The sequence below is a fragment of the Mustela nigripes genome, chromosome 16 (assembly GCF_022355385.1).
Source record: "Mustela nigripes isolate SB6536 chromosome 16, MUSNIG.SB6536, whole genome shotgun sequence".
Lineage (NCBI taxonomy): Eukaryota > Metazoa > Chordata > Mammalia > Carnivora > Mustelidae > Mustela > Mustela nigripes.
This window is the reverse complement of record NC_081572.1, coordinates 17,632,764-17,660,744: the sequence shown is the minus strand read 5'-3', so window position 1 is coordinate 17,660,744 and position 27,981 is coordinate 17,632,764. Positions and strand designations below refer to the sequence as shown.

At 51.5% G+C, this 27,981-nt stretch overlaps 1 protein-coding gene across 7 annotated transcripts; it reads right to left on the bottom strand.

The window, feature by feature from the left end:
* DCAKD (dephospho-CoA kinase domain containing) lies at positions 1–27,981 on the bottom strand. 7 transcript variants are annotated; one of them, XM_059380139.1, is made up of 6 exons: positions 20,471–20,555; positions 8,108–8,335; positions 7,527–7,730; positions 4,085–4,172; positions 860–1,089; positions 1–94 (listed from the first exon to the last, which is right to left on the bottom strand). In XM_059380139.1, the coding sequence occupies exons 2-6, from the start codon at positions 8,217–8,219 to the stop codon at positions 87–89; spliced, it is 642 nt and encodes a 213-aa protein (XP_059236122.1). In that variant the 5' UTR covers positions 8,220–8,335; positions 20,471–20,555; the 3' UTR covers positions 1–86. The 7 variants fall into 7 exon arrangements, with proteins under 7 accessions (XP_059236122.1, XP_059236117.1, XP_059236119.1 ...); XM_059380134.1 differs by lacking the exons at positions 1–94; positions 20,471–20,555 and adding an exon at positions 27,812–27,981 and having other exon boundaries at positions 101–1,089; XM_059380136.1 differs by lacking the exons at positions 1–94; positions 20,471–20,555 and adding an exon at positions 27,812–27,981 and having other exon boundaries at positions 101–1,089; positions 8,108–8,331.

Genomic DNA, 27,981 nt, shown 5'->3' with positions numbered 1-27,981 from the left:
GTAAAACACGGCGGCTTGGGGGGTGGGTGGGCTATCCCACAGCAACCGACACAGCCTGGGGCTCCAGATGGTGCTTGAGCTGTGAGTTATCCAGCTATAGAAAAACAAAAGGTATTCTAGGTGAGGGCACAGCACAGCGAAGGCACAGAGGCAGGAAACAGCCTCGTGCGTGTGGACTACTGAGAGTTTAGCGCAAGGAGAACAAGGCGTGGGAGGCCAACAGGTGGCAGCTGGGGAGCGTGTGTGGGGAACGCTGGAGAAATGCCAAGGTGGGCCGGGGGGGTCATCCCCCAAGAGGCTCTGCCACAGCATTACCAGCAAAGGAGCCCTCACTGCATCCGGGCCAAGGGCTCCACACTAGGGGAGAATCCTGTTGGACCACAGTTATGTCCCAGGTCCAGGACGCAGGTTTTGGTCATGACAGGGCATGTGCCTGGAGAGGGGTGCTCATGGCCACAGAGACAGTGTTCCTTGCCTGCGCCCCCAAGAATTTCACAACAGCTTCCCACCGTTGCTTTCATGCCCCATGGCAGACACCATTCCGTGGGGGGCTCCAGAGGGAGGGGCCCTTAGGAAGGTGGGAAGGGGTATCCCCCGACAGGGCTGTTTCTCTGCCTCAGGTCGGATGTACTCCAAAGAACAGGGGCCCTGTGCCAGGCTCTGCCCAGATTCAGAGTGTGTGTGTGTGTGTGTGTGTGTGTGTGTTGACGGGCTTGGGAGGAAACAAGATGCATTTGCCACCTGCTCCGGACTCTGAGAGATCAAGGCTTGGGGCTTCCGGCATCAGGAGGGCCTGGCTAGGGGGAAGGCAGGAGGTAGTGGGTGAGCAGGTAGAGGAGGCCGGCAAGGCCCACGAGACCTGTCAGGACTCCGAGCCTCAGCGGCAGGTACTCCAAGGAGCGCTCCAGCTCCGCATGCAGGAGGACGACCTGGCGTTTGGTGACGCTCCACTCCCCCGAGTTGTCTAGGACATGGCGGGCCATGCGGACCTTATCCTTCAGGGGCAGCTGGGCCTCGATCCGGGCCTCCGCGTCCTCCCGGCTCAGGCTATTCCGATGCATCAGCCGCGCCAGCTGCGTGTCCCGGTCACTGAGGGCAGGGGTGGGAGGGCTGCTCAGGCACTGTAGGCCCCAGCCTCCCTCCCACTGGCAAGCCACAGTGGGCGGGGGTGGGGTGGGGGGTGGGCAGCCCCTCCCCTGCAATCTCTTTCAGGGGCCTCATCGCATTCGCAGCAGCGCTGATGGGCTCTGATGGGCTCCGGGTGGATGGGTGTCAACAGGAGGGGGAAGGGCTGCAGCGGCGGCTCTCCCCCCCATCTGGGGGCTCTCTGCCTTGCCACTAGGCCTGCGATTTCCCAGTTATAAGCTGGGAAGATCTGGTCGTCTGGCGACAGCTACATCCTGAGTCCCTGGATGGCTGACCTTTACTGGCAGGCCTGTGCCTGCCAGCCGGTTGCTTCCTGTAGTTCCCCTGGGGCTTGGGCCTGCTGCATCCAACACAGCTTCCTGAGCTACCACAGGGACCCCTCTCCTTGCCTCCTCACCCCCTCCCCTGGACACCGAGAGCCAAGAGAGTGCCTGCCAGGCTTGATGCCACTGACCCAGGGGGACCAGCCAGCCCCAAAGTGCTTCCCCGTGTAGCAAGGACTTGAGAGCTGGATCTGATCCTTGGGACAGGAAGAAGCATCACAGACAAAGCTAAACACCGCCCAGTCCGCCGACTCCAAAGGAAATTCGGAGAGTATGTCTTTTGCCCACTCTGACATTACCAGCTAGGCCCTTCCTCAGGAAACTTCCTGTCTTGCCTGTGGCTACACAGGACCTGCCAGACTGTCCTTTGGAAGGGAGTCATCTCTAAGCTCTCTCTAGCTTCATGGCTACCTGAGCCCTCAGGGGTAACAAGAGAGAGCAGGCTCCGCTGTCTGGGGGCTGTCTGCTGAGCCGCTAGGCCTGAGCTCTCCCCGAGGTAAGATGAGAGAATCTGACCACTACTGTTTGGTCTCCTTTTAGGTGTGGCCTAGACCAGAGGGCCTCCAGGGATGTGAAGACACACCTTCCAAGGACAGACACAACCTGACACTGGTCAATTCTAATGCCGTTCAGACCAGAATGCTCCAGAAAATCATTTCTGGCTGGCCGATCCGTGAAGACTTTGAAGGAGAATGGTATCTATACTAGCCTTAAAAAGTAAATTGGACTTCTGATTTCCTTTGTTATGGGGAGAGTGTCCTGTCAAGATCATGGAGCCGGTTCCTGCCTGGCTAAAAACAAGGGCTGCCTCTTAGGGACGCTGTGAGCCTGCGGCTGGGGAAATCTGGGTGAACAGAGGTGACTTAGAGCCACCTGGGAAGACACAGCCTTCAGAACGTGTGGCCTAGACTGGAGGGCTTTCTGGAACGTGAAGGCAGAGGTCCCTCACAGCCCTTCCTGAGGCTCAGAGAGAGGCCCATATGCTCAGTTCAAGGACTGAAACTATTTGTGGGAAGAGGATTTTTACCCAAACCCTTACTCTGTGACTGGCCAGTTTCTCAAAAATGTGAACAATCCCATTTGGGTACAATCCCATTTTAGTATTACATAGATTTGGTAAATGCCCCCTATTATTTCAGACACGCCGGGGATACTTGGATAGTTGAAGGAATCCATGAGGGGATCTTTGGTTTTGTACCATGTAGATCCCCGTAATGAAAAGCAAATAATCACTCATTCCCAGGTCTCTGGCTTCTCTCTCGAGCCTGAAAGTGGGGCGTGAATAGCACCTGGGATTCCAGCAAAGGCGCTTCCGGCTGGTGAGTGGCCCCGGCAGGATCTCCGGCCCTATCCAGGGAACCCAACGCATCCCCCTGGAGCCACAGCTCCCCTCTGCTCTTAGCGAACAGACGGAACCAGAAGGAAAGTGCGGCAAGGCAGTTGGGCGTGGGGTCATCTGGCGACTGCGGATAGAACCAATGTTCTCACCTCTGCTGGAAGATTCCCCGGCCCCCCTCCCTTTTTTTAATCCTCTGATGCAAAGTTCCAGTTGTATTAAGACTCCAAGGCAAATTCTTCATGGAGTGTGCTTGGCCTTCGCTGACAGCCTCTCACAGACAGGGAATAAAGAAGCCGGAGAGGCTGTGGGTTTCCACGGGAGACACGGGCTGGGGGCTGAGGGTGGGGAGGGGCCGTGAGGATGCCTGAGACCCGGCCCTCTGTGGCAGCCCGCGGTGGGCAGCTGTGGGGGCGGGCAGGGCGAAGCTCAGGGCGTGAGCACTCCGGGCCTTGCTCCGGAGGCGCTGGGAGCCTCCCACGCACCCGTCTCTGGAGAGCCGCCCTGGGCCCAAAATACCCACAGAGCCGAGTGCCCACCTCTGTGTGTGCGGTACTCGTGGGTGGCATCCAGGAAGTTTCTGGGAGGCGGACACATCCTACAGCCTCATCTACACTCACCCCCACTGGGACTGTGACTCATTTTCGCTGGCGGTTTGATCTGGCTCTGTTTGCCAAACCCGGATTCTGGTTTGCGTCGTGTCCTGAGGGATTCTGAGAACAAAGCCCCCTCCTTAGTGGGACTCTGGACAGTTCGCCCCTGGCACACGTCCGTTCATAGGGGCTGCCCGGGGCGGGAGGGGCGGGACCCTGGACACCCCCCCCCCCCCCCAAGTAACTCCCCCCTCGAGTTTCTCTTCTGTAATTCAGAAGGATCAGCTCCTGCCCTAAATATCTCATGCTGAAAGGTAAACTGAGTGAAGGAGTAAATGTAGGAGCTGTCCGGAAAGGTGAGGAGGGAAAAGGGCTCCAGGGATTAAGAACATGGCGGCTCAGGGCATCTGGGCTGAAGTGCCCCCGAGAGCCAGCAGGGGGAGCCCCTCCCAAGCAACTAGAGACACCTGGGGGCCTTCGCTTGGCACCTACTTGGGGAAATAGCTAGGTCAGATACAGAAGTCGTTCCTATAGGTTCTGGGCACAGCCACCCAAATCCCCAGGGCCTCCTGGCGGCCCTGTGGGGTAAGGGCAAAGGGATGTGGGCCATTCTGAAGGTAGATGCTTTACTCCAGGGGCCCACCTCTCCAGCCTTGGTCAGGCCAGGCCATGTGACACACACTCACCAGTACACCACCACGGTGTGCTTCATGTACTTGAGCAGCTTCTTGGTCTCAAACAGCAGGGGGATGTCCAGAATCACATAGCGGTATCCTGGGGAGAAGCCAGGAAGCCCACAGTTCAATTCTGCAAGCAAACACTAAGGATGGTGTGTCAGGCTAGGGGATGGAGTAGAAGCCACTGGCCCCTACCATCGAGAGCTCCCTAGCAAAGGGGGAGACCCTACAAGGGTAGGCATAACCTGAACGCCTGCCAGTGCCAATGCCAAGCAGAACAGAATGCTGCAGAGGTCGATCCTGCCTAAGAGGATCAGGAAAGACCTTGCAGGAGGGATGGCATTGTACTGGCCTTGAAATGCAGGTAGGGCTTCTGATACTTGAACTTGAGTGTTTGGAGGTGAGGGTTCCAGGAATGGGGGACAGCAAAGCATCAGGGGCAGCGATGTTCTACTGCTCTGGCCGTGGACGCCTTGCACCATGGGAGGCAAAGCTGGTGAAGAGAGCAGGGCAGGCACTAAGGGTTGAGTTCACCTTGATCTTGAACCTAAAGGGTTGTTATTTATGAGCAAGGAAATAACACAGAGTTGGAGGAGACCGGAGAGTTTCCGGGAGGAACTGGGCCCTTTCTGCCCCTCCTTCACTCATCTTTGCTTAAAAAAACAAACAAAAAAACACCCACAAAAAAACAGAAGTGTGACTCCCTGTTGAAGAAGAGTCCTGCATGGCTATCTCTAACAACACTTCATGAGAGATTCATACCAGGGGCAGCGGCAGCATCCCCAGGAAGGAAGAGGTGACTTCTCCACGTTGGAGGTGGGCCTCCAGCCAAGGACTGCACGGATTGGTCTTGTTGTGGTGGGGGATTATGACTAAGAAAATATAAGTCACATGGCTGGCCCTCTGGATGCAAGCCAAGGCCAGTCAAGGGCGGTACCCTCACCCATGGTGACAGGACGTGTACCTGGGCTGCCCATCCCCCAAACACCACGGTCTCCACACCCCTCATTCTCTTTGGGCCAGTGTGTGTGTAAAAAGCTGGCAGGGGTCCAGGAGCCGTGAGGGAAAGGGCTGGGCACTGCCTCTGCCCAGAGATGCCTGCCTGGCCCCACAAACACTTCCAACCACAGAGCCAGACACACACACGAGACAGGGTGGACGACCCAATCCAATGGGGCTCCTGGTCCCCAGGATCTGCTGCTTGGGAAGCCCAAGAAAAACCTTGAGTTGAACAAGGCGGTTAGGAGAATGGGCTCTGATGACACACCTGGGTTTGCAGCACGCCCCCCCCCCCGCCCTTTCCCCCCATATGATTTTGGGCCCCTGAACAAACCTCATCTGTGTGAAGGTTACCTCCCTCCCGGGAAGGCGGTAAGGATCAAATGAGCGAAAGCTTGGAAACCACTCAGCACCTCACCCAAGTGCTCCATAAATGATGATTATTATTACTTCCATTCCCTGGAAGAAGGGGGGGCCCACAGTTCCCGCTCCCCCACTCCCCTCCCAGCTCAGAGCAGAAGCCAAGACCAGACCCTCTCTGGGCCTCTTATCTCCCGTTCCTGCTCTGCCCCCACCCGTCCCTGTCCCCACACTGTCCTTTCTCCTCGGCCCCTCTCGGGAGCTTGTGGCCAGCTCTTTGGTTCACCGGCAAAGGGCTATTCAGCTGTCGCATCCCTCCTGCTTGATAAGCTCTGCAAACTATCCTGACTCTATGAAGACATCCGTCTGCCTACACAGAGACCTCCCCAGCAGCTGGTGATCTTATCTGACGTTTGATTATACCAACTTTGACAGTTGTATTTGTTATACTCATCAGGGAAAAACTGGGACTGTGGAAGCCACAGCTGTCGTCCCCATTTTTCACCTTATCGAGCTGAAAAGAGCTTTCTGGCTTTTATTTGAGTGGTGGTGGTTGGGGAGAGGGGAGGCGGGGTGGATGACACAGCAGGAGAACTCTGGAGCGGGTGACATTATCCGCTGCTTGACTTCAGAAGGGGAGAGCCGCCGCGCCGCCTCCAAACCCTACAGATGTACTTGCAACTGGCCGGGGAGCGAACGTGGAAAGGGCATCGTGGAGAGACAGAAGGCTTTGCTCCTGGGTAGGGGCCGGGAGGGGTCCTCGTGCAGACACAAGACGCGGGACAAAGGCAAAAAGAGTCCAGAGACTCTCCTTGAGGAAGGAGAGAGGGAGGGAGGTGTGCAGCAAAGTTCTGAGACGCAAAGCAAGCCAGTTCAGCAGGGACGATGCCTTGAGCCCTCTCTGGCCTCGGCCAGAGCAGGGGAAAGGGGATGGGGCTGGGGGAGGTTGACACCGTGGACGTCTGTCAAGTCCTCTCTTTCCTTCTGAAGGGAGGTGCAGGCCAGAGGAAGATGGGGTAGGGAGAGGTTCCCCACTCCACATGAGAACTTTGAGAATAAGGTCAGGATCACAGCCATGAGAAAACCTAGAAGGCTCCCCCATACCCTCCAGGAACAAAGTCTCAGCACTGTGACTGGTGATGGGGAGAGAAGCAGCCAGGCTTTCCATTCCGACACCCGGGCTGGTGGCCATTTATGCCAGAGGCTGGCAGGTGGATCTACAGGGACCCCAGGCCAGCCTCCCGCCTGATCTGAAGCCACTGTCCTCTGCTCCTTCTCCACTGCTGGTGACTGACCCCACCCTGCACCTGATCAGCTCACCCTGGCCCAAAACCCTCCTAAGAACAGGGCTGGCACTGGAGCTAGAGCTTGGGAAAGGCTGCCAAGCTCCAGAAGGTTCTTGCCAGCTGAGCACAGACCCTGGCTTTTCACTGTCCCTTCTTCCAGCCCCAGCACACGCCAAGCTAACTCTCTCCACTGAGCCCTCATCCCAAAGGACTAGCCTCTGTGTAGGACCCTCCCACCCCCCATCACCCTGTATCTGCCCTGGCCATTTGGGGCCCTCTCCAGGGTCCAGTCTGCAAGCTTACTTTCCCAGGCAGCCTGACAAGCACCAAATCTGACTCCGACCACAGTTCATACCATGTGGCGATCGATGGTTACTGATGTGGACCCAGTCCCCCCGAATAGCTTCTCGAGGTTGGCATTATTAACCTCACTGTGCAGGGGAGGGGCTGGTTCATTTGACAAAGTCACGCAGCTAGAAGCTATGAGGCCAGGATTGAAACTCAGGTCTCCAGACTCCACCATTTGTCAGCTGTTATTACTCCCAACCCTGCTAGAAAAATCAACTTAACTTCCTGGGGATCGCAGCTCAAAAGCCTCAAGTGTCTCTTCTCACTCAATTGTCAGCCTCTTTAAATGCTGAGGAACATGTGTGCCTTTCCTCGGGGGCTGCGTGGGGCTCTGCGTGGAGGGTGCAAAGACCAGCCAGCTCCCATTCTCCCTGGCCAACCTCTCCACAGAGGAGGAGGGCCCTGGCCCTGGAAGAAGAGGGCTCTGCCTCACCCCTGTCCCACACCCTGGGTCTTACCTCGGAGGAAATACTTGAAGGTCTCCTTCATCATTTCCTTGCGGATCTCGGGGTGCGTGATGGTGTTGAGCAGATGCCGCCGGTCGGGCTGGTTAAAGATCAGGTCCCCCAGGACTTTGCGATTGATGTCACCGTTCTCCAGCAAGACCTCAGTGCCAAAGGCTTCCACGATGCGCCGGTGGGCGGGGTATCCTGGCTGGACCACTGTGCGTGAGGTGGGGGCTGGGTCACTCTCTAGAGCCTCCAGGCCAGCCAGAGGTTCCCAAATGACTAGAGGCCAAAGGATGGGGGAACCCACGGGTGCTTCTTATACTCGGAGCAAAAACCAAAAGAGAGGAGGGAAAGGAGTTGCAAAGGAGAGCAGAGTGCATGGAACCCCTCGAGTGGGTCACAGGGTGAGGTGATGGAGAGGGACGAGGACATGGGGGGGCAGGGAATAGGACATCAGACCACGGCCGATGGGAAAGCCTTGCCATCCTCCAAGGCCTTGAAAGGACTTAGAAAAAAGGGAGACACGATGGCAGAAAGGGGTATAGGGGAGCTGCTGTGCAGGGTCCTGCTGCCTGCCCCTCTCAACTCACCATGGCGGGCGATGACATCAACATCAATCACCGCACAGCCCAGCTGCTGGAACACCTGGATCACAGAGCTCTTGCCCGAGGCAATGCCTCCCGTGAGGCCCACCAGGAACATCTTCCCAGGAGACAGGAGGCCCGTGAGAATGCCGAACCAGGAGTCAAGGAATCACCGGAGTAGGGCACGCTTGGCTGGTTGGGATGCCCCGTCCCAGGAATGCCAGAAGGACCTGCCTGGGGACAACAGTGGGCCTGATGAGTGTTGAGCCTGAAGACCCAGCCCGGGGGGTTGATGGGGCGGGTAGGCAAAGGAGTGGAAGGGAGATGTGGCCTGCCCAGGCAGAGTGTTGTTCTGAGCTTGGGCAACTCTGGATCCATCCTAAGAGAGAAAACTCTTTCAGGACAGGCCTACAGTAGTCTTTAGAAAGCATTCATAAACAAGACAAACCAACATGGTGCAAATTTAGCAACCAAAATGCTGAGTAAGCAGAAGAATGTCAGGTGCTGTTAAGCAGAGTGCTTTCTGGAAGCAGCAGTACCCTGCTGCAGGCAAATTTTGCTTCGGAAGGGGACACCTGTCCCTCTGTGGGGAATCCAAGGCACTTTCCAGATGCCCACAGAGCGCCCCTTCTGGCCTTCACTTTATAGTCTGGGACCCTGAGGCTCCCGGGGAAGATGGTCCTGCCTGCCCACCCCCCAGCACCAGCACTCTCTGGGTGTCCGAAAAGAAATCTCCCTCCTCAACCGGACGTGGTTCAGATGGGGAGCTTGGAGGAAGTGATGGCTCGGGGGCCGGGAAGCCTGAGGGTCAGAGGAGTGCGGAACTTGCCCTGGAGGACTGCGAGGGAAGGATGACAGCCTGCGGGAGGGAACCCTGAGCTGGCTCGGGGGCCTTTTCGGAGCCCATTTCTCCATGTACTTAGGATGCCGTGAGACCCTGGACAAGTCACCTGTCTCTCGGAACCTCAGTGTTCTCATCCATAAAACGGGGGTGATAGAACCGATCTCCTAAGGCTGTTTGCAGACCAAATGAGAAAATGCACTGGAAGCCCTGGGGACACTGTCATTTCCACGGGGAATGTCCAGGGGAGGAAGTGAGGACAGAGACGTAGGGATAGAAGGCGGACGCCCAAGTCACCGCGAGGCACAGAGACTAAAACAGACATTCGTGAAGTGACGTCCCCATTCTTATAGCCTCAGACTATCTCACAAAAGACTTTTTAAAAGTAACGTATTTTCTGGAGTAAACAGGGTTCAGGGTTACCATGTCTCGGACTTTGCTCCCAGGCTGGAAGAAATAAAATTGAAGGCCAGTCTCCCCTATCCCTCCGTCAGCATCAAATCACTTTTCCAGGACCTTGAAATCTGTCATGGGACTTTATTTTTTTTTATTATTAATTTTTTTTTAATGGCAGATTTACTGTCCTAATTACACTTTGCTTGAGCTTATACCGAAATGAGTTTGCCTCCCCTGAGGACGCACCAAGTGACAAGGGGGAGGCGTCAGCTCGGGTGTGGGTGGTGAAGAAAAAACACCAACCCAGAAGTTTGCCCAGGCTCGCTCTCCCAGGGCAGCCAGCAGAGGAGAGACGAGAATGCCCACGAGAGTCGTCATCCAAATGGAGAGGCCTAACTCAGTCATTGAACCATTTGCAAAGCATTTCTCCTTAACCTCTGTGACCAGGAGCGGCCCCCAGGTGGTCTCCCCCAAGCTATCACAGAGAGGACTTACGGATAGGGTTCTGTTGTCAAAAAATTTTTTTTCTTTTGTTCACTCAGCTGAAGCTTTGAAATGAAAAAATCCAGCAACTGCTTTGTAATCCCAGCTCTGTCCTGTTGTCCCTAAAGCTGTCAGCTTGCCTCTCCTCTGCAGAAGACCAGTCTGGAAGAATGCGAGCGGAACTTGAGAAGACACAGCGGCAGAGGGAAGAGGCAAGGGCCAATTCGCCACTGGGCCCTGGCCCCTCCCCGCTGAAAGCAAGCCACTGTCACCTGGACACCCAACTTGGCCAGACTTGGCTGAGGGGGCCCAGCAGAGCCTGTGACCTCAGCTCCTGTCCCTTCACAGGACCAGGACCCCTCCCGAGACATGCTGAATCGGAAAGTCTAGTGATGAGACAGCTCTGCTGTGTCCCAGGCTTGCAATCGACTCTGCCTCTTTGTTTACAGTGAGATGACGGACCAGAGAGAGGAAGGCACTTATCCAGGGCCACAGCTCTGAGTGGAGCCTGAGATGAATTCAGGGCTCCCACCTCTGAGTCTAGACTCCTGCCTTAACAGATTTAGGAAATGAAAAATTAATTTATCTTTAAGAGAAAATAAAGACGATGACTATGGCTATAGGCAAATCAATTCAGAGCCCAAGAAAAATGATTTCTAGATGATCATACTGGTGTTTTCCCTTTGCAGAACAGGGGGTGAGGTCTTACAGCAGCTACTGGAGCATGGATGTCAACTCCAGGCTCCGCTCTGTCCCAGCCTCTTGGGGTAACTTAATGAGTAGCTTCCCTTCTCTGCGCTTTCTACGACCATCTGTGGAAACAGACCAACAGCTGCTTGGCCTCTGTCAGGAAGGCCAAGGGGATGGAGGAGCACATGCCCTGGGAGGCCGTGGGCCCCCCGGCTGAGAGGGGCTGGACAAAAACCAGCTGTTCCCATCCAACAAGCCTTGCCCAACTTATTCCTCCGCTCACCGTGGGCAGAGCGCCTCTGTGCCTCGCAGTTCTGCATCGGGGACCTCTTGGGTAGCCAGAGGAAAACTTTTAGGTCTTGCCCCCCGGGAAAACTGGAGGAAGAGACAGTAACAAATGAAAGCAGCCAAGAAGAGAGCAGCAACAGGGGAGCCAGAGTAATCACACAGTACTCACCCGGGGCCTGGGTGTGTGTGTGTGTGTGTGTGTGTGTGTTTGTGCATGTGCAGACCCACTCACAGGGCCTGCTCACAGACCTGCCCAGGGAGGGAGCTGCAGTGAGCGAGAGAAGAGCCCACGGACCCTCACGGCTTAGCAAGAAGGAAAAGAAGGCTGAGGAACCCGTCCCCAGTTCCTCCCCAGGGAGACCCACGGAGAAGCGACCCCCTCTGGTAACCTGTCCCCGACCCCACTCCTGCTCTGGCACAGAAGTCCTTGTTCAGAATCTCCTCATTTCCCCTCATTCCACCGCCACGTACACGCAAGCAATGGGAACGACACAGCAACTCCGCAGCCTGGCCCTGATCTGAATTCCCTACGAAACTTCAGAGAAGGGACGCCTGGGTGGCTCGGTTGGTTGGACGACTGTCTTCGGCTCAGGTCATGATCCCGGAGTCCCGGGATCGAGTCCCACATCGGGCTCCCGGCTCCATGGGGAGTCTGCTTCTCCCTCTGACCTTCTTCTCGCTCATGCTCTCTCTCACTGTCTCTCTCTCAAATAAATAAATAAAAAATCTTTAAAAAAAAAAAAAAAAAAAAGAAACTTCAGAGAAGTTCCACCCTATAGTCCCAGCCAGCGCGGCATGAGAACCGCTGTTACAATGGAAGGTTAGGGGCACCTGGGTGGGTGGCTCAGTCATCTGCCTCCGGCTCAGGTCGTGATCCCAGGGTCCTGGGATCGAGCCCCTCATCAGGCTCCCTGCTTGGTGGGAAGCCTGCTTCTCGCTCTCCCTCTGCCTGCTCCCCCTACTTGTGCTCGCTCTGTGTCAAATAAATACAAGCTTTTTAAAAATAATTAAAAAAAATAAAATGGAAGGTTATACACCGTAAGTCAGGAAGCCCGGGTCCCAGTCTCTCTGCATTCTGTGTGACAGTGGGAGCCTCCTCATCGGCCTGGCCCAGGATGGAGAGCACTCCATAAATGACAAAAAGCTGATCCCCCAAATGCCTGCCCCTTCCCCTCGTCTGGCCCTCAGTCTCCACACCTGTGAGCAAGGGCCTGATGCTAACTGGGGCTTTCTTCCTCCCTTTTGTGGTGTGGCACTTCCCAGAGCTGTCAGGAGATGTTCGCCTGGGGGACCAATGAGTGATGAGGCCGCTGGTGGCCCGGGAATCCTCCTCCCCAATACCAGAGCTGTTCCCAGAGCCACTTGGCCGGAGGAGGAAGGAAACACCAAGTCCCATGGTAACAGAGAAAGCAAGTGCCCCGCACAAGAGAAATGGGAGCTGGATTCCAGGAAAGGATCCCAGGCCTGGCTGCATCGGCCAAGGCGGACCTCCAAGCCCAGGGGAGCCACATCCAAGTCCTTTCTTCCTCATTCTCCCTGTCTGGGGGAAAGACAGCAGGGTGTAAAGAAAAGGCTCCGTTGGGGCGCCTGGGTCGCTCAGTGGGTTAAAGCCTCTGCCTTTGGCTCAGGTCATCATCTCAGGGTCCTGGGATTGAGCCCTGCATCGGGCTCTCTGCTCAGCAGGGAACCTGCTTCCTCCTCTCTCTGCCTGCTTCTCTGCCTATTCGTGATCTCTGTCAAATAAATAAATAAAATCTTAAAAAAAAAAAAAAAGGGGGGGAGGCTCTTGAGAAGCAGAGGGGGGGTGTGTGGGGTGTGAAAGGGGGAGTTCTTTTCGCGGTGGGGTATAGGGGGGGGGGGGGGGGTCCCATCTTGGGAGCTGCCCTAAACCGCCTTTCATTTTTCACCTCTTGGGCCCCAACAGCCCATAGAAGACAAAGAAAAAGCATTCAAGGAAGACTAGTCTTGGGACGCCTGGCTGGATCGGTCAGTGGAATGTGCGACTCGGTCTCGGGGTTGTGAGTCTGAGCCCCATGGTGGGTGTAGAGATTACTTAAATAAAATCTTTCAGGGCGCCTGGGTGGCTCAGAGGGTTAAGCCTCTGCCTTTGGCTCAGGTCATGATCTCAGGGTCCTGGGATCAAGCCCTGCATCGGGCTCTCTGCTCAGCAGGGAGCTTGCTTCCCCCTACCTCTCTGCCTGTGATTTCTCTCTGTCAAATAAATTCTTCTTTTAAAAAAGTCTCTCTTGAAATCTTCTCTGCTGGTGTCTCACACGGAAAAATGAGAGTAGGCTGCTTCATGGGTCTCCAGACACAAAACCCTGCCGCCCCTTGCTGTCTGTCCTAGTCCCGACTCCACTAGGCCCACCCTCCAAACCTAAGTCCCATCCCCTGCACCTAGACTTCTGCAGTGACCCCCTCCAACTCCTGTCTGGCTTCTCTCAAGATGCCCAAGGTCATGGCTTCAAGTGGACCTCCGATCCCGTCACTCTCCTGCTTAAAACCTTCTTTGTCTTCTTCCCTCTCCTCCTATCCTCCTAGACTCTCACAGAAGCCTCTGGGCCCCCATGTAACCTGCCCACCTTCGACCTCTCTGCCCCCCACCACACCCCTCAGTCAAGGAACCTGATCCATGCCTTGCACTCCTGCTTTCTGTCCCTGAATATTCAGTCTCTGTTCCCCTGCCACCCCGGCTCACTTCCTGGCTAACTCCCCTGGGTTTATTCTGCATTCATTTCTTCAGCCAATCAGGAACCAGGCCCTGCCCAAGAAAAGGGGGCCCCCCCCCCCTAAGAAAACCCCCCTAGGCTGGGGGGGGGGGGGGGGGGGGGGGGGGGGGGCAAGGGCAGAAACAATATACTTAAAATATGTATGATGTTGGTGGGGAGCATATCAAGAGCAACGAGGGTCATTTTTTTTTTTTTTTAGATTTCATTTAATTATTAGAGAGAGAGAGAGCGAGCATGCACACCAGTGGGTGGGAAGGGGCAGTGGGAGAGGCAGAGAATCTCCAGCAGGCTCCGTGCTAAGCACAGAGCCCAACTCGGGGCTTGATCTCAGGACCCTGAGATCATGACCTGAGCTGAAACCAAGAGTCAGACATTTAACCGACTGGGCCACTGATGCGCCCTGGGGCCGGTCATCGTCTTAAATCAGGACCCAGGAGGTCTAAGTGAGGACCTGAAAGCAGCAAGAAGGCACATCACATCACAGCTCCACTCAGAGCAGCCTTGTCCATCCCCCCACTCAAATCAGGCCCCTGACCTCTCTGTGCCATTCTTTTCCTTACCTGTACCCATCATGGTTGTGTGATTGTTTTCATCATGTTAAATACGATAAGCTCCACTAGGGCCATGAGCCATGCCCTTTCCAACGCTTTGTCTCCGGCATCTAACATAGCATCCAGTATCCGTCACGTACCAGGTGAGTGATACAGGTCAAGTTACTTAGACTTCCGTTGACTCAGTTTCTTCATCCGTGAAATGGAGCTAATGGCACCTACCCTGAGTCGCTGTGAAGAGTAGAAGACTTCATACATATCGAGTGTTTCATTCTAAGTGCCTGGCATACACTTCTGCCTAGCACTCACCAATGTTCCCTATTAGTTCTGAGAAAGTGTTTGAAAGCTTTTTGTAGGATGAACTGAATAAGCCCATACAAAAGAAGGGGACAGAAAAACCTTGGGGTCACATCTCCTGTCAGTGGCAAGGGGGAGGCTGGAACCAACTTCCCAGCCTGCTCCCCTTTCCATGGGAACATGTTACCTGAGGACAGTATATCCCTCTGGGTTGGGGGCGGGGAGGAAACAAACAAAACACCCCCTGGGTTAAACAGAATAAGAAACTGATACCTGAATGGACACTCTTTCCTCCCTGGGGAGAGCTCTCAGGACTTACCATGGAAGCAGGTTCTGTTGCTTTGCATCTCCCAATCCACAGCCCCTACCTGCCTGTGCCAGGGGCCAGGACCTGGCTCCCTCATTAGCTTGCAGCCTCCTTTCCTCCTCCTCCTGCAGCCTCCCAGGATTTCTCACTGGACATGCCTGACCTGCCAGACGCTTCTCCTTCGAACTGCTTTCCAGAGGGGATGTATCCATTTTGCTCCAATGATCAATATAATCATTCATGAAAACGAGTCATTCCCTGCCTTGGGACCCAATTATTTTCTCGTGGAACCAGTGGCTGCAAAAATATATTGTTTTCCAGTTAACTAATAAGTGCTATTTTTATCTATGGTTTCCTCCCTCCTAATCTTTCATTACTGGGGAGAGGCTGCGGTTTAAACCTCAGTCCAAGTTCTCGTCTGCTAGGCCTATTAAGTCACTACCTCCTCCAAGCTGCCAATTACCTGGAGGGAGCCACAAGAGAAGGTATTGGCCGTCTCCCTTCTCCTCTGCCAACAGCAAGGGAAGGGGAGGGAACAAGTCACTCTTCTCAAGCACTCTCCAAGCATAACCCATCAGTTCGGGAGTGTTTACGGGTCGCCAGGGAGGCTGTTTGCACTGGACTACTATGCCTGTGCTCAGGCTAGAAGGATCACAGGGAATGCTAGCTCTCAGAGGCTTCAGAGTTAGAGGGCTCAGCTGGGACCTCAGCTCTGTCCTTAACCAGCTGTGTGGCCTTGCCCGACTTCAGCATTATGGCTTCGTTCCTTGCATACAAAATGTGATTAATAATGACGACTCATGGGTTTTGTCAGGATTGAATGAGGTGACACGAATCACAGTCACCTCCTCTTCCCCTACGCAGTGTTTGACACGTCACAGTCATTGCAAGCTACTTCACTTGCCCAAAGGGCATCTTCACCCTCTCAGTTGCTCAAGCCAAAAACTTTGGTGTCCTCCTGGCTCCTTGCTCACAATCTTCATCCCACCCACTCGCGCCCCCTGCTGGCTGTGCTCCCAGCTACCTTCACAGCCCAGGGAGATCCGGCTCAGTCCTTCCACCACCACGATTTGCAGTAGCATCTGAGCTTTCTTGCTGTCACCCTTGATCCCCAACTATCTGCTCGTGATATAGCAGCCAGTGCAAGCCTTTAAAAATGCAAATCCAGGGCGCCTGGGTGGCTCAGTGGATTAAGCCGCTGCCTTCGGCTCAGGTCATGATCTCAGGGTCCTAGGATCGAGTCCCGCATCAGGCTCTCTGCTCAGCAGGGAGCCTGCTTCCTCCTCTCTCTGTCTGCCTGCCTCTCTGCCTACCTGTGATTTCTGTCAAATAAATAAAATCTTTAAAAAAATGCAAGTCCAATCATTTTACGCCTCTGCTCAAAACCCTCCAATGGTTCCTCTCTCATGTAGAGCACAAGCCAAGTCCTTACAGGGTCCTACAGGGGCTCCACAATGTATGCAGGCAACTCTGTTCCCAGCACCTCCTACCACTCTTCCCCTTAATCTCAGCCCTCCAGGCACACTGGTCGTCTTGCTGTTCCTTGACTATGTCAAGTGTACTCCTACCTTGGGTCTGTGGATATGCTGGTCCTTCCACACGGAAAGCTCTTCCCCCATAGGGCTGCATGGCTTACACCCTCCTCCGTCCGACCATCACCCTATTAGAGGCTGTCCCGAATGTATAAGATAGCACCCTCATTTCACTCTCTAGTCTCTTCACGGTTCCACTTTTCTTCATAGCACTTACCAACTTATCACTACATGACACATTACGTATCCACGTGTTCATCTACTGTAATATGCCTTGCCCCAGAATCTGGGCACTACTGTATCCAAGGGACTGAAAACAGGGCCTGACAAGTAGAAGGCCCTCAAAAACATCCGTTGAATGAATACACAAAGCATGCAGAAAAATGTCCAGCTCATAGGTAAGCAGGAACTTCATATTAACTATTTTAATTTTTATTATTTTTAAAGATTTTATTTAAGAGAGAGAGGGAATGTGCAAAAGGGGATGGGAGGGAGAAGTAGACTTCCTGCTGAGCACAGAGCTTGTTGAAGGGCTTAACAGCAGGGAGCTCAACAGGGGCTCAATCCCAGGACCCTGAGATCACGACCTGAACTGAAGTCAGACGTTCAGCTAACTGAGCCACCCAGTCGACCCTCAAAATTAACTATTTTAAAATAACAGCATATCTGCTCCAGAAAACCTACCATGAGAACCACAAAACCTTTTCCATGTCACTTCCCCCTCCTACCTTTCTGGGATGACAATATCTTGGACTCACAGATGAGGAAACTGAGGCAGAGTGGCTAGGAAAGCGAGGTTTCCAGGATGGGGGACACTAGAGTATAAGAAATAGCTGCTGGGGCAGCTTGGCCAGTTAAGTGGCCAGCTGACTCTGGGTTTTGGCTGGGGTCATGGGCGCAGGGTTGAGGGATGGAGCCTTGTGTGTGTGTGTGTGTGTGTGTGTATGTGCATGCGGGCACACGCATGTTGGGGGGGGTTGTGCTTGCAGCTCAGTGCACTCTACAGAGTCTGCTTGGAGCTCTTTCCTTCTTCCCCTCCATCCCCCACTGCACCCCCGCTCACACAAGCACTTGCACACTCTCTCTCTCTAAAATAAATAAAATCTTAAAAAAAAAAAAAGTGGGGGTGCCTGGGTGGCTCAGTGGGTTAATTAATTGTCTGTCTTCAGCTCAGTTTGTGATCCCAGGTGGGATCGAGTTCCACATTGGGCTTCTTGCTCCACGGGGAGCCTGCTTCTCCCTCAGCCTCTGGTTCTCATGAATAAATAAATAAAATCTTTAAAAAAAAAAAAAAAGAGTAGTCACCCACGATCTGAGCATCGTCCATGTGCCAGGGATGTCCCTCATCCCGTCTGATCAGTAAAACTACCCAGTGAAGTCAGTTCTTTGGTTTATGCCCATTCTAAAGGTGAGGAAATTAAAGCTAAAAGAAGTCAGATATTCGTAGGGTGCCTGGGTGGCTCAGTTGTTAAGTGCCTGCCTTCGGCTCAGGTCGTGATCCTGGGGTCCTGGGATGGAGCCCTCCATCGGGCTCCCTGCTCACCGGGAAACCTGCCTCTTCTTCTCCCACTCACCCTGCTTGTGTTCCCTCTCTCGCTGTCTCTCTGGCAAATAAATAAATAAAATCTCAAAAAGAAAAAAAAAAGAAGATATTTGTGCATGGTAGATCCAGGACGCCCGGGGAATGCTTAAAGATCTTCCAAGGGGCACAGAGGCACAGTGTAGGAGGAATACATTTCCCACTCACTGCCCACAGCCTCTACCAATGGGAACAGACCAGCTTTGGAACATGTCTCCATCCTCTTCTTTCCCAGGTCTCCCTTTACCCTGCCCCATCTCCCAGGTTTCAAAGAAAGGCACAACTACCCACCCAGGCCAAACTCTTACTAAGGTGTACTGTCCCTAGTGCAAAATTCCCCTGGCACCACCAAGGGGCACTTGAAACCATCAGTGTTCATGCTGACGACGTGCCTGCCTACAGTGACTGCGTAACCAATGCTTCTGCTGAGTCAGGTGGCGTCCAAATCTTTGAATAAGGTTCAAATGGGACCTGAAAGAACTGTGTACTAGAAGGTCATTAATAATTGATTTCAGGGGCGCCTGGGTTGGCTCAGTCATTAGGCATCTGCCTTGGGCTCAGGTCATGATCCCAGGGTCCAGGGATCAAGCCCCACATCGGGGAGCCTGCTTCTCCTTCTCCCACTCCCCCTGCTTCTGTTCCCTCTCTTGCTGTGTCTCTGTCAAAAAAAAAAAAAAAAAAAAAAGGGTCTTTAAAAATAAATAAATAATTGATTTTAATGACAGATCACTGTGGGGTTTTGGGGCCCATAACTCAGAGGATGTTCAAGGAACTGAGTAATGTTACCACAACAAAATGCCTTCAAGTCCTACGTACTTATATGAACCAACTTTTTCAGCGCTACTCGTCACAAATTAAAGCTCTGCTCATTCTAGCAAACATACATGAACTTTAAATACGCACATGAACTGTTAAAAGTTCCACTTATTAAGAAAAGCATTTCAAATTAAACTTACGTTTAACAATTGATCAAAAACAGGTGTTTTGATCAACTATATATTTTACAATATAAAAACTCAATCCAGGAGAAATTATTTAATATTATGACCACAAGACAATTTTCACAATGTTTTAGTTTTAATTTTTTTGTTGTTTGTTGCAGATAAGTAGGACGACAAATGAAAGGCTTTCGAGCATAAAATGTATTACTAGAAAAAAATTCTGGGGAGGAAATTAGCTAGAAATAGAAGTTGGAGGAACAATAGCAATGCAAAATTTCAAAGGTTAAACTGAAGAGAAATCAAATCACTATGGTATTGAAATTCCATTGCAGATTTACATGCCTGATATAAGAGTTTCATTTTTAAAGTGTCTAATATTTACAATTACCTGAAATCATAACCTTTGCAAATATCAGAGAAAATTTTTAACTATCTAAAAACATGCCCGTGGATAGTTTTGAAAACAAACCAAAGTTCACTGCTTACCTGCCTTCAGTTACCAGCCCTATTTTCTCCTAAGGCAAGGCACCAAGAAAGGATCTGAACTCTTTAAATGTATTACTCAGAAGGACAGATTCAGACCTTGCACAAGACCGAAGAGGATCCGGTGGGAATTTATGGCCCTTCGAAGACAAAACCACCCCAACCGGCCTGTCTACTTTCTATTCATCAGTCAAGAGCTCTAGTATTGCCCAAGACCTAGGTCGGCATCCAGCCAAATCCATCTGATTTATTCTGGTAAATATCAGCCACCACTCTCCCCGCTCCCCGCCCCCGCAAACACTCCCCATCCCCGAAAGCCTATATTCAAAGCCTTCAATTTCCCCATCTTTAAAATTAGGACTTAATGTCAATGTTCACTCAGGTGATAATTTTCCCATAATTAAGGGAGAAATAAAACTTCATAGGCAAACTCAATGACAGAGGTGTCAATGTCTCCATTTGGGAACCTGGGGAAGGAAGAAAAGTTGGGGCCAGGGCGCCTCTTTACTAGAGAGTGAGTGGGAATCTCAATGCTGTCACCCAGGCCTGGTGGGAGGTGGGGGGGGGGGTCTTCCCTAAAACGCGATAACCAGTCCAGCCTCCTGGGAAAAAGGAAAGTGGAGACCAAGCCCTGTCTGAAAGACGGAGATGATCACTCAGCCAAACAGCAGTACCCTTTTAATCTACCCTACGAGATGGGTAACAGATGAGCAAACTGGGAGCTGGAAAGGTACGCAGCTTCATAAAACTGGAAAGGGCAGACGCTGCATACAAAAATAAAACAGACCTGACCACAAAGTTCTGAAGCATAGCGGCTTTGGACTGAACCTGCGTTTGAACCCACAATTTCTGCCGCCATTCTAGCCGTAAACCTTTGTCCATTTCCACAGCTGTAAAACAGGGGAAACACCACCTTGCGTAGCAGAGCTGCTGTCAAGGCAATGAGCCAGGGACGCCAAAGCGTTCGACGCAGGGGTTGCTACATAGTATCTGCGCAACAGACTGTAGCCGAGCTTTGTAAAACAAGGCGCGCACTGCCCGTACCACCGCGCAGAACCACCGGTGCGCCTCGGACGGGCTTCGGAGCGCCCCAGAGCCAGGCCCAACGCCGCGACGCGGGGCCCCGAGGGTGGACCCAGCCCTCTGGGACCGAGCAGTGTCGGGGCGCCAACCTCCCGGGCGCCACCGTCCGTTCCACTCCCCCCACCGTGCGCCGGGCCGTTTCCACGCGCCCGCGCGGCGCGCTACGTACCCGACGCCCCTGACCCTGCCTGGGCCGCCGCCGCTCGCCCAATCTCTGCGGCGCTTACTGGGTGGCTCCCGGCGGGCGGGCGGGGCCTCGGGAGCGCGCGCACGTGGACCGGACGTCCGGCCGGCGGGAAGCCCGGGCGGGAAGCCGCGCGGTCCCCTGCGCTGGGAAAGGTGGTCATCGCGGGTGGTTCCCCCTTCCGAGCCAGAGGCTTCCCCGCCGAGGGAAAAAAGACAAACAAACAAAAAACCCCGGAAAGTCCTAGCTTCAAACTCAGGCTTCGGCCACCTCCAGCTGTGCGGCCCCTGGCAATGGCAGGTAACGCCAGCCTCCAGCCCAACAGGTCCTAAGAGCACTGTGTAGGCATCAGCTCCTTGAATTTTCACAGCTGGATACTGACACCGTCCGCGTTTCACACAAGAGGCAACTGATTCTCGGAAGTTAATCCGTTTGCTCTCTTACAGTGTCAGTTGGCTGTAGAGCTCATTCTGTCTGGGCAAGCCCAGCAAGTCACTTAAGCCTCTCACCCCGTCTCCGCTATTAAAAGTGGGGATAAATGGCCACTAGGCTGTTTGTTGAAAGCATGAGAAATACATAACACCTAACGGTGCCACATATATAGCAGGTGGTCCTTACCCTGCTTCCTTGCCCTCTCCCTAAATACCTCTGCTTTCTGCTTCCTTTTTATGTTTATTTTTTTTTAAGATTTTATTTATTTGACGGAGATCACAAGTAGAGGCTGGCAGAGAGAGAGAATGAAGCAGGCTCCCTGCTGAGCAGAGAGCCCCATGGGCTCCATCCCAGAACCCTGAGATCTTGACCTGAGCCGAAAGCAGAGGCTTAACCCACTGAGCCACCCAGGCGCCATTAAGGTAGGAATCTTGTCTGTCTTCACCAGGAATATCCCCAGTGCCTGGAACAGTGCCTAGCACAGTAGGAATCAGATACATTGAAGAAGTAATTCAACATCTTTCTCTGACCACTCCAGTCCCTGAAACCTTTCCTCTTCATGTCAACACCACTGGCTGCCATCACCCAATAAATAGGCTTGCATTTCATCATCAAAGGGCCCATTTGATCCAAACACCAATCTAGCATTTGAATCTCCTCTACATCTGGCATCTAAGCTTGGCCATGCCCAGTGTCAGGGAACTGTTTTACTTTACTATTTTTTAAAAAAGATTTTATTTATTTATTTGACAGAGAAACACAGTGAGAGAGGGAACATAAGCAGGGGGAGTGGGAGAGGGAGAAGCAGGCTTCCCCCAGAGCAGAGAGCCTGATGCAGGGCTCAGTCCCAGGACCCTGGGATCATGACCTGAGCCAAAGGCAGAGGCTTAACCACTGAACCACCCAGGTGCCCCGGGAACTGTTTTTCAAGAGAGCTTCATGCTGTCCAAATTTGAAGTCCAGTCCTGACAGTAAGAAAGTTTTTCCTTAGATAATACAATATCTCCCCTACTTCTAACCTGTGGGATCATGCAGACCAATTCCAATTCCCATTCCATAAGGCCAGATCTAACAGTCCTGTTTCCTTTTTGCATCAAACAATTTACAGATAACCTAGCTTTATTGGTTCTGAACCTTGTCCCTACTCCTGTCCACATCAGAGGGATATACAACTCCCAATCGTGGCTGCCATGGCAATGACAGGGATAGGAATACATCTTCCCCACTCTCAAATTAGCAACCTCTTCTTGGGGCATATTGTTAGGAAACCCCTGTAGATGATCCTGCTTTTCCCAGACACCATCTTACGGTATTGGGAGCACTAGTGTACAGGCCGGGGCCTTGTCTTTTTTTTTTTTTTTCCTGGGGCCTTGTCTTTTAAGTAGGCATCCTTGTGGTCCAATGGGCCTATAGGAGCTGCAACTCTGCTCTGCATCTCTGCTGGGATGATCCCAGAGGAAAGGCTGAAGGATGCCACAGGGCCCTCAACCCAAGTACATCCTTGTACCACCTCTGCCTTGGTGGTTTGGAGCTGATGCCATTAAGGGCTTTCTCGATTCCAACACATATTCTCTTTTATTCAGGATAGCAATAATAAACTGGCTCTAGCTGCTTACATGGTCTCACTTCATCCTGACAGTGACCTGCATCTCAGTCACCTCTGTGTCCTCGGCATTAAGCACGATACATGGAATATGGTGCGGCTTCAAGTTGTTTAATGAACCACCCTCTGAGTCCGAGAGGGATGACTCTTTTGACTCCTTGGTCTTTGACTCTTGGTTCTTCTTTGACTCTTGGTTCTTAAAATTAAACTAACTTTCCATATGTTTATTTTAAATAAATATTAATATGCAATTAAATTTATACCGCACCTTACAAATACCATTAATATTTATCCTTTATTAAACAGCTTCAGGGAAAAAAAAAAAAAAACAACCTCCCATAGGTTGTCACCAGGTGAAAGATAAAGTCCAAACTTTTTACCCTGAAACTTAAGGCCTTCTGTGACCTGGCCCCGATCACCCCTCTAGACATATGTCTCACCATATATTCTCCCTTGGGGAAGGCCAAGAAAAAAAGTGATATAGTTATTTGCACCAGACTTAGTGTTAAAACACCAGGTTCAAGTCTAAATTCAGACTAAGTAGCACTGAAACTTCAGACTCATCACTGAACTTCTTGTTTTCTCATGGTAAAATGGGAGTAACACCTGCCCTGTTCATTGCACAGTGTCAGGCGAGACAGTTGATGGTGGGGATCAAAGAAACAGTATGCTAGCACATTCTGTGACCAATAAACACTATACAAACACAATGGGTCACCATACTGCCTATTCCTGCCTCTGCCCTTTCCCTATAATGTTTCCACACCTGAAGCCTTTAACCCTTCCTTCTCACCATTCATTCACACATTAAGTAATCCAACAAATATTGAGGGCCCACTCTGTGCTGGCCCAAAGGATACAGGAAAATCCAACAAATTCCCTGCCTTCATGGAACACAGGAGAAAATGGTTGCAAACTGTACAACCGCACAAACAAAAAAGTAAAACCACACCTGTGAGCCAGCTCAGGGGTAGGTCCACATGGCCCCCAGAAATTATAACCGAGGATCTGGCAATTAAGTTGCCTCCAAGGCCAAGTTCAAAGTCTGCTTTTCTCATTTCTAACAATGGTGACCCAAAGATCTGCACCCCCCCCCCGCCCCACCCCAAACTTCAGTTAACTTATCTCTCCAGCTCATTTAATCATACCCAATCAGGCCTTGTTATTTTTTCAAATTGCACCTGGCTTTCCCAACTTCACTGAGCAGGGAATGGCTGGCACACTTTAAATCCCACAGATTTAAGCCACAGAAGGCTGGACCCACTGCATTCCAGACCCATGTGTCGGGAGCTATCATAGGAAGGAAGGGTACCCTTCCTGAAAGTGAGTTCCAGGGGAGACAGGAAGCTGCCCAAGATCACCCCTTATTTACAACTGAGCACACTAGCCCTGTTCCTCAGAGAAAAACTCTCTTCCTTAGGACAGCTAGGCTGCTGCCCTAGTATGATCTTTTAATGACAAAAATTTCATCCTCATTTCAGAGGCAACGTGGGGGGTTTGGGGGGTAGGGAAGGAAAAAAATGAAACAAGATGGGATCGGGAGGGAGACAAACCATAAGAGACTCTTAATCTCACAAAACAAACTGAGGGTTGCTGGGTGGAGGTGGGGAGGGAGAGGGTGGTTGGGTTATGGACATTGGGGAGGGTATGTGCTATGGTGAGTGCTGTGAAGTGTATAAGCCTGATGATTCACAGATCTGTACCTCTGGGGCAAATAATACGTTATATGTTAATAAAAAATTAAAAATTAAAAAAATTAAAAAATTTCATCCTCTCTCTCTCCAGCTAAAAATCTTTCAGCAGCTTTCAAGAGTCCTCAGGATAAAGTCCGACCCCCTCAGCATGCCCTCCACATCCCTTCCTGGTCTGACTCCTGACTGCCTCTCGTCTCAGTCTCCAAAATGCTCCTATAATTCTTGCTGTGGGACCTCAAGAGCACCCACTCTCAGGCAGCTGGACTCGCCTCTACCCCCTGCCCCATTTGTCTGGCTCCCCTTTGAAAACTCAGCTCAGCCATCTTTTCTTCCAGAACCTCTTTCCCCAGGCTAAGGGTGCCCTCAGGCTGAGCTGCATTTGATGTTCCCACTCTTTCACACACTGTACCGTAACAGTCGGTCTCTGTAGCTACCAACGTGTGGAGTGAACGACTGTGTTGTTCTATCCCTCATTCTCTAGTTCCTGCTGTGGAGCCTGGCGTATGGTGAGTGCCCCCAAGGTGTTGGAAAAATGAACCACAACCTGGTTCATGCTTTCCTAGGCCCATTAGAAGAAATAGATCTCTGATAAGCTGGGAATACAGCAAGGGCCTTGATCTGTGATGGACATCGTGAGGAAGTTTTCCTTTGATCATCACAGGGAATGCTGACTTCCTGGGAAGAGATATAATGATTTAGTAGATACTGACTGTCTCAGTCACTTCACTAAGTGTTTTGCCTGCATTGAGGCTCAGAGAGGTAAAGTGACTTGCCTAAGGTCACTCATCAGGCAACGGTAGAGTTACAGACCTGTACCCCTGGAGCTAATAATACATTATATGTTAATAAAAAAATAAAATATTTTTTATTTTTTAGAACTTAGAACCCAGAGAGTTAGACTCTGAAGTATGTTCTCTTATCACTATAGTCTTCTGTCTCCAGTAACAACTGTGAAGGGATAGCAGAGGTATCCACAGTAGGAGTAAACTCTAGAATCTGCAGGGTTTCACAGGCCCATTCCTCAGCCACCCTTTGGGCTCTGCTGTACCTCCCTGCCTTTGTAGAGTGTTTCTGCCAGAATGGGTAGGGTAGAAAGAGCCAGCAGGGCTAGGTGGGAAAATCCTGCTATTTTAATGTGATGAGGCACTCAGGAAGCTGAGAAAGTTTACCTTGGAAAAAAGAATTTCAGGGAACCAGATATTAATGGAAGAATATGTAATAATTATGTAGAGAGACACAGGATCATAAGCTTCCATTTAACTCCAGAAGGCTGACCTTGGCCAACTTCTATCAATAAGAACTATCTGAAAGTAGAAGGCTCTCTGTTAAAGAAGGCGGAGGGGGTAACAGGGAGGAACAAATATGAGAACTCTCGAATTCCAAGACACTATCCACAAACCCAATTTAGGAAACTGTCCCAACGGGATAATAAACTCAAAAGTAAACTTACATTCCAAAATCACACGTGGCAATATTCAAGTTTTCAGTAGTCATTTTAAAAAAAGGAACACATACACTCAATTTCTTTTAAAAATATAACACATTTTATTACAGAGAAATAACAGATTCTACAAAATCTAAGTGAGCATTCTAATTTGAAAGATCCTAGCAGAGGGGGAATAACTGCCTTTCAGGTACCTTTGAACTCTGAAATTCTCAGAGGTGCTGGATTCTAGAACTGTGGACTGGGACTTACATTCTGAGCTTGGACATGACAGTCACATTGCCCGTCTACCTCCCAGAAAGGCTCTCCACTGAGCAAAAACTGCTCAGTTTGGAGTAAAATACAAGGCAGTGTCTTTCTTAAGTTCTGAACCTCAAGAACGGCAGGTTTTCAGAATGGACCCTGTAATCACTCTGCCCTGGTCATGTTTCATTAGCTTTTATTCAACATCTGCTTATCTGTGAGAAAGGAAAATACAGGGTTGGGAATTAGAATACCAGATGCGGGGTTCTGGTTCTGCTACTAAGTATCATTGTGAGGTGGTGGTGATTGTTTTGTGGCAAGCTCAATTTTCTCAAGTCCCCTTCCCTACCTACTTTACAAGGTCACATGACCTACAAGCCAAACATTTAGAAATCAAATCCATCTAACACATACATATACGGCTTTATCATCATCATCTCTGGCGTCTTCCTCTGGCCTGCAGCTGCATAGAATAAATCATACGGACAGCAGTCTTGGTCCTAGAGAGATGAGTGTGGCTGACAGCACTCAGTCTGAGTGGATGTCCTTCCCTTCTAAAGTCCGATATAAATGAGTGGGGATTATCTGCTGTTTGGGATCACATTTTTTTTTTTTTTTTTTAAAGATTTTTTATTTATTTATTTGACAGATCACAAGTAGGCAGAGAGGCAGGCAGAGAGAGAGGAGGAAGCAGGCTCCCTGCTGAGCAGAGAGCCCGATGCGGGGCTCGATCCCAGGACCCTGAGATCATGACCTGAGCCGAAGGCAGAGGCTTTAACCCACTGAGCCACCCAGGTGCCCCATGGGATCACATTTTTTTTTTAAGATTTTATTTATTTATTTGATAGAGATCACAAGTAGGCAGAGAGACAGGCAGAGAGAGAGCCCGATGTGGGGCTCGATCCCAGGACCCTGAGATCACTACCTGAGCGGAAGGCAGAGGCTTTAACCCACTGAGCTGCCCAGGGGCCCCTGGGATCACATTTACTTCTGTGCCTGCCACTGAGAAAAACGAAGAACTAACAATATTTAGCTTTATTTTGTTTTGTCTCCCTGAGTCATATGAGTGTTTCTTCCCACTTTCTCCCTCTTTCCACGTTGAGAGTTTCCCAATGGCAAAGATCATTCCTTTTTCTGGCCATGGAGCTCTCTGAGGATAAGAACATGTCCTTCCCGTACAACCCACAATCCAACCTGAATGGGAAATCCCTAGAAATGGGAACCATGTCTTCAGGGGTTGGCCTCAAGCCTCAATTACTCAAAAACACTGGGGTGAGACCCAAGGGACTGAAGCATTGAGTCAATGCTAAAACTAGATTGAGAGGTCACCATTACTTTCTAATAACTTATTTTCAAGCAGACAATGGAACTTTTGTAGTGATAGAGAATTCAGAGGGCCGAAGGGCCGACAGATCCAAATTTGTACCCTGATTTTGGCACTTACTTGCTTTGTGACTGAGCGGTTTACCAAGCAATCTGGGCCAAATTTCTTCGTCTGTGCCGAAGGGGGATAATACAACAACGCATCTTCTCGGTTTGTTGAGAGGATTAAATGAAATATACGAAAAGCCTTACCCCAGACTCTGGCATATAAGTGCTCATTAAAAAGTGCATGTGGAGAATCCTAGGAACGGTATGAGCTTCGTGGAGAGCAGTTGCTGGAGGCCAAGAAGCGGCAAAGCCGAACTAAGCAGTCAGGTCTCCTAGCTCAGGATCAGTGCTCCACACACCGCATCCCCCGTCTCTCAAAAGGCCTCGAACTCCCGACGACCGGGGCCGCCTGGAGTCCCGAGGGAGGAAAGGGGGCCAGGAACCAATCTGGCTTCTTACAACCAAGGCTCTGCAAGAAGGCCCGACGCTTTCGGGCTCCCGATGGGAAGCACCCGCAGGCCTCAGGCCTCATTACTTACCCGGTGATGGTAACGGTCCTTAACGGCAGCCAATAACGGCTCACCCGTGGCCTAGGCACTGGCAAGGGCAGGCTGAGGTCAAACCTTGGATTTTGGCGCCTCATCCCAAAACCCTAAGCAAGCATCGAACTACAATTCCCAGTATGCCACGCGCCGCCCGGTCGCGGAGC

Bases quoted from the DNA above. Each gene is read 5' to 3' on its own strand.
- DCAKD (XM_059380134.1), bottom strand. From the start codon at position 8,219: ATGTTCCTGGTGGGCCTCACGGGAGGCATTGCCTCGGGCAAGAGCTCT. The intron at 7,731-8,107 runs GTGAGTTGAGAG...CCTCACGCACAG, and splicing joins TGATGTCATCGCCCGCCATG to TGGTCCAGCCAGGATACCCC. The intron at 1,090-4,084 runs GTGAGTGTGTGT...CCCTGCCCTCAG, and splicing joins CACACCGTGGTGGTGTACTG to TGACCGGGACACGCAGCTGG.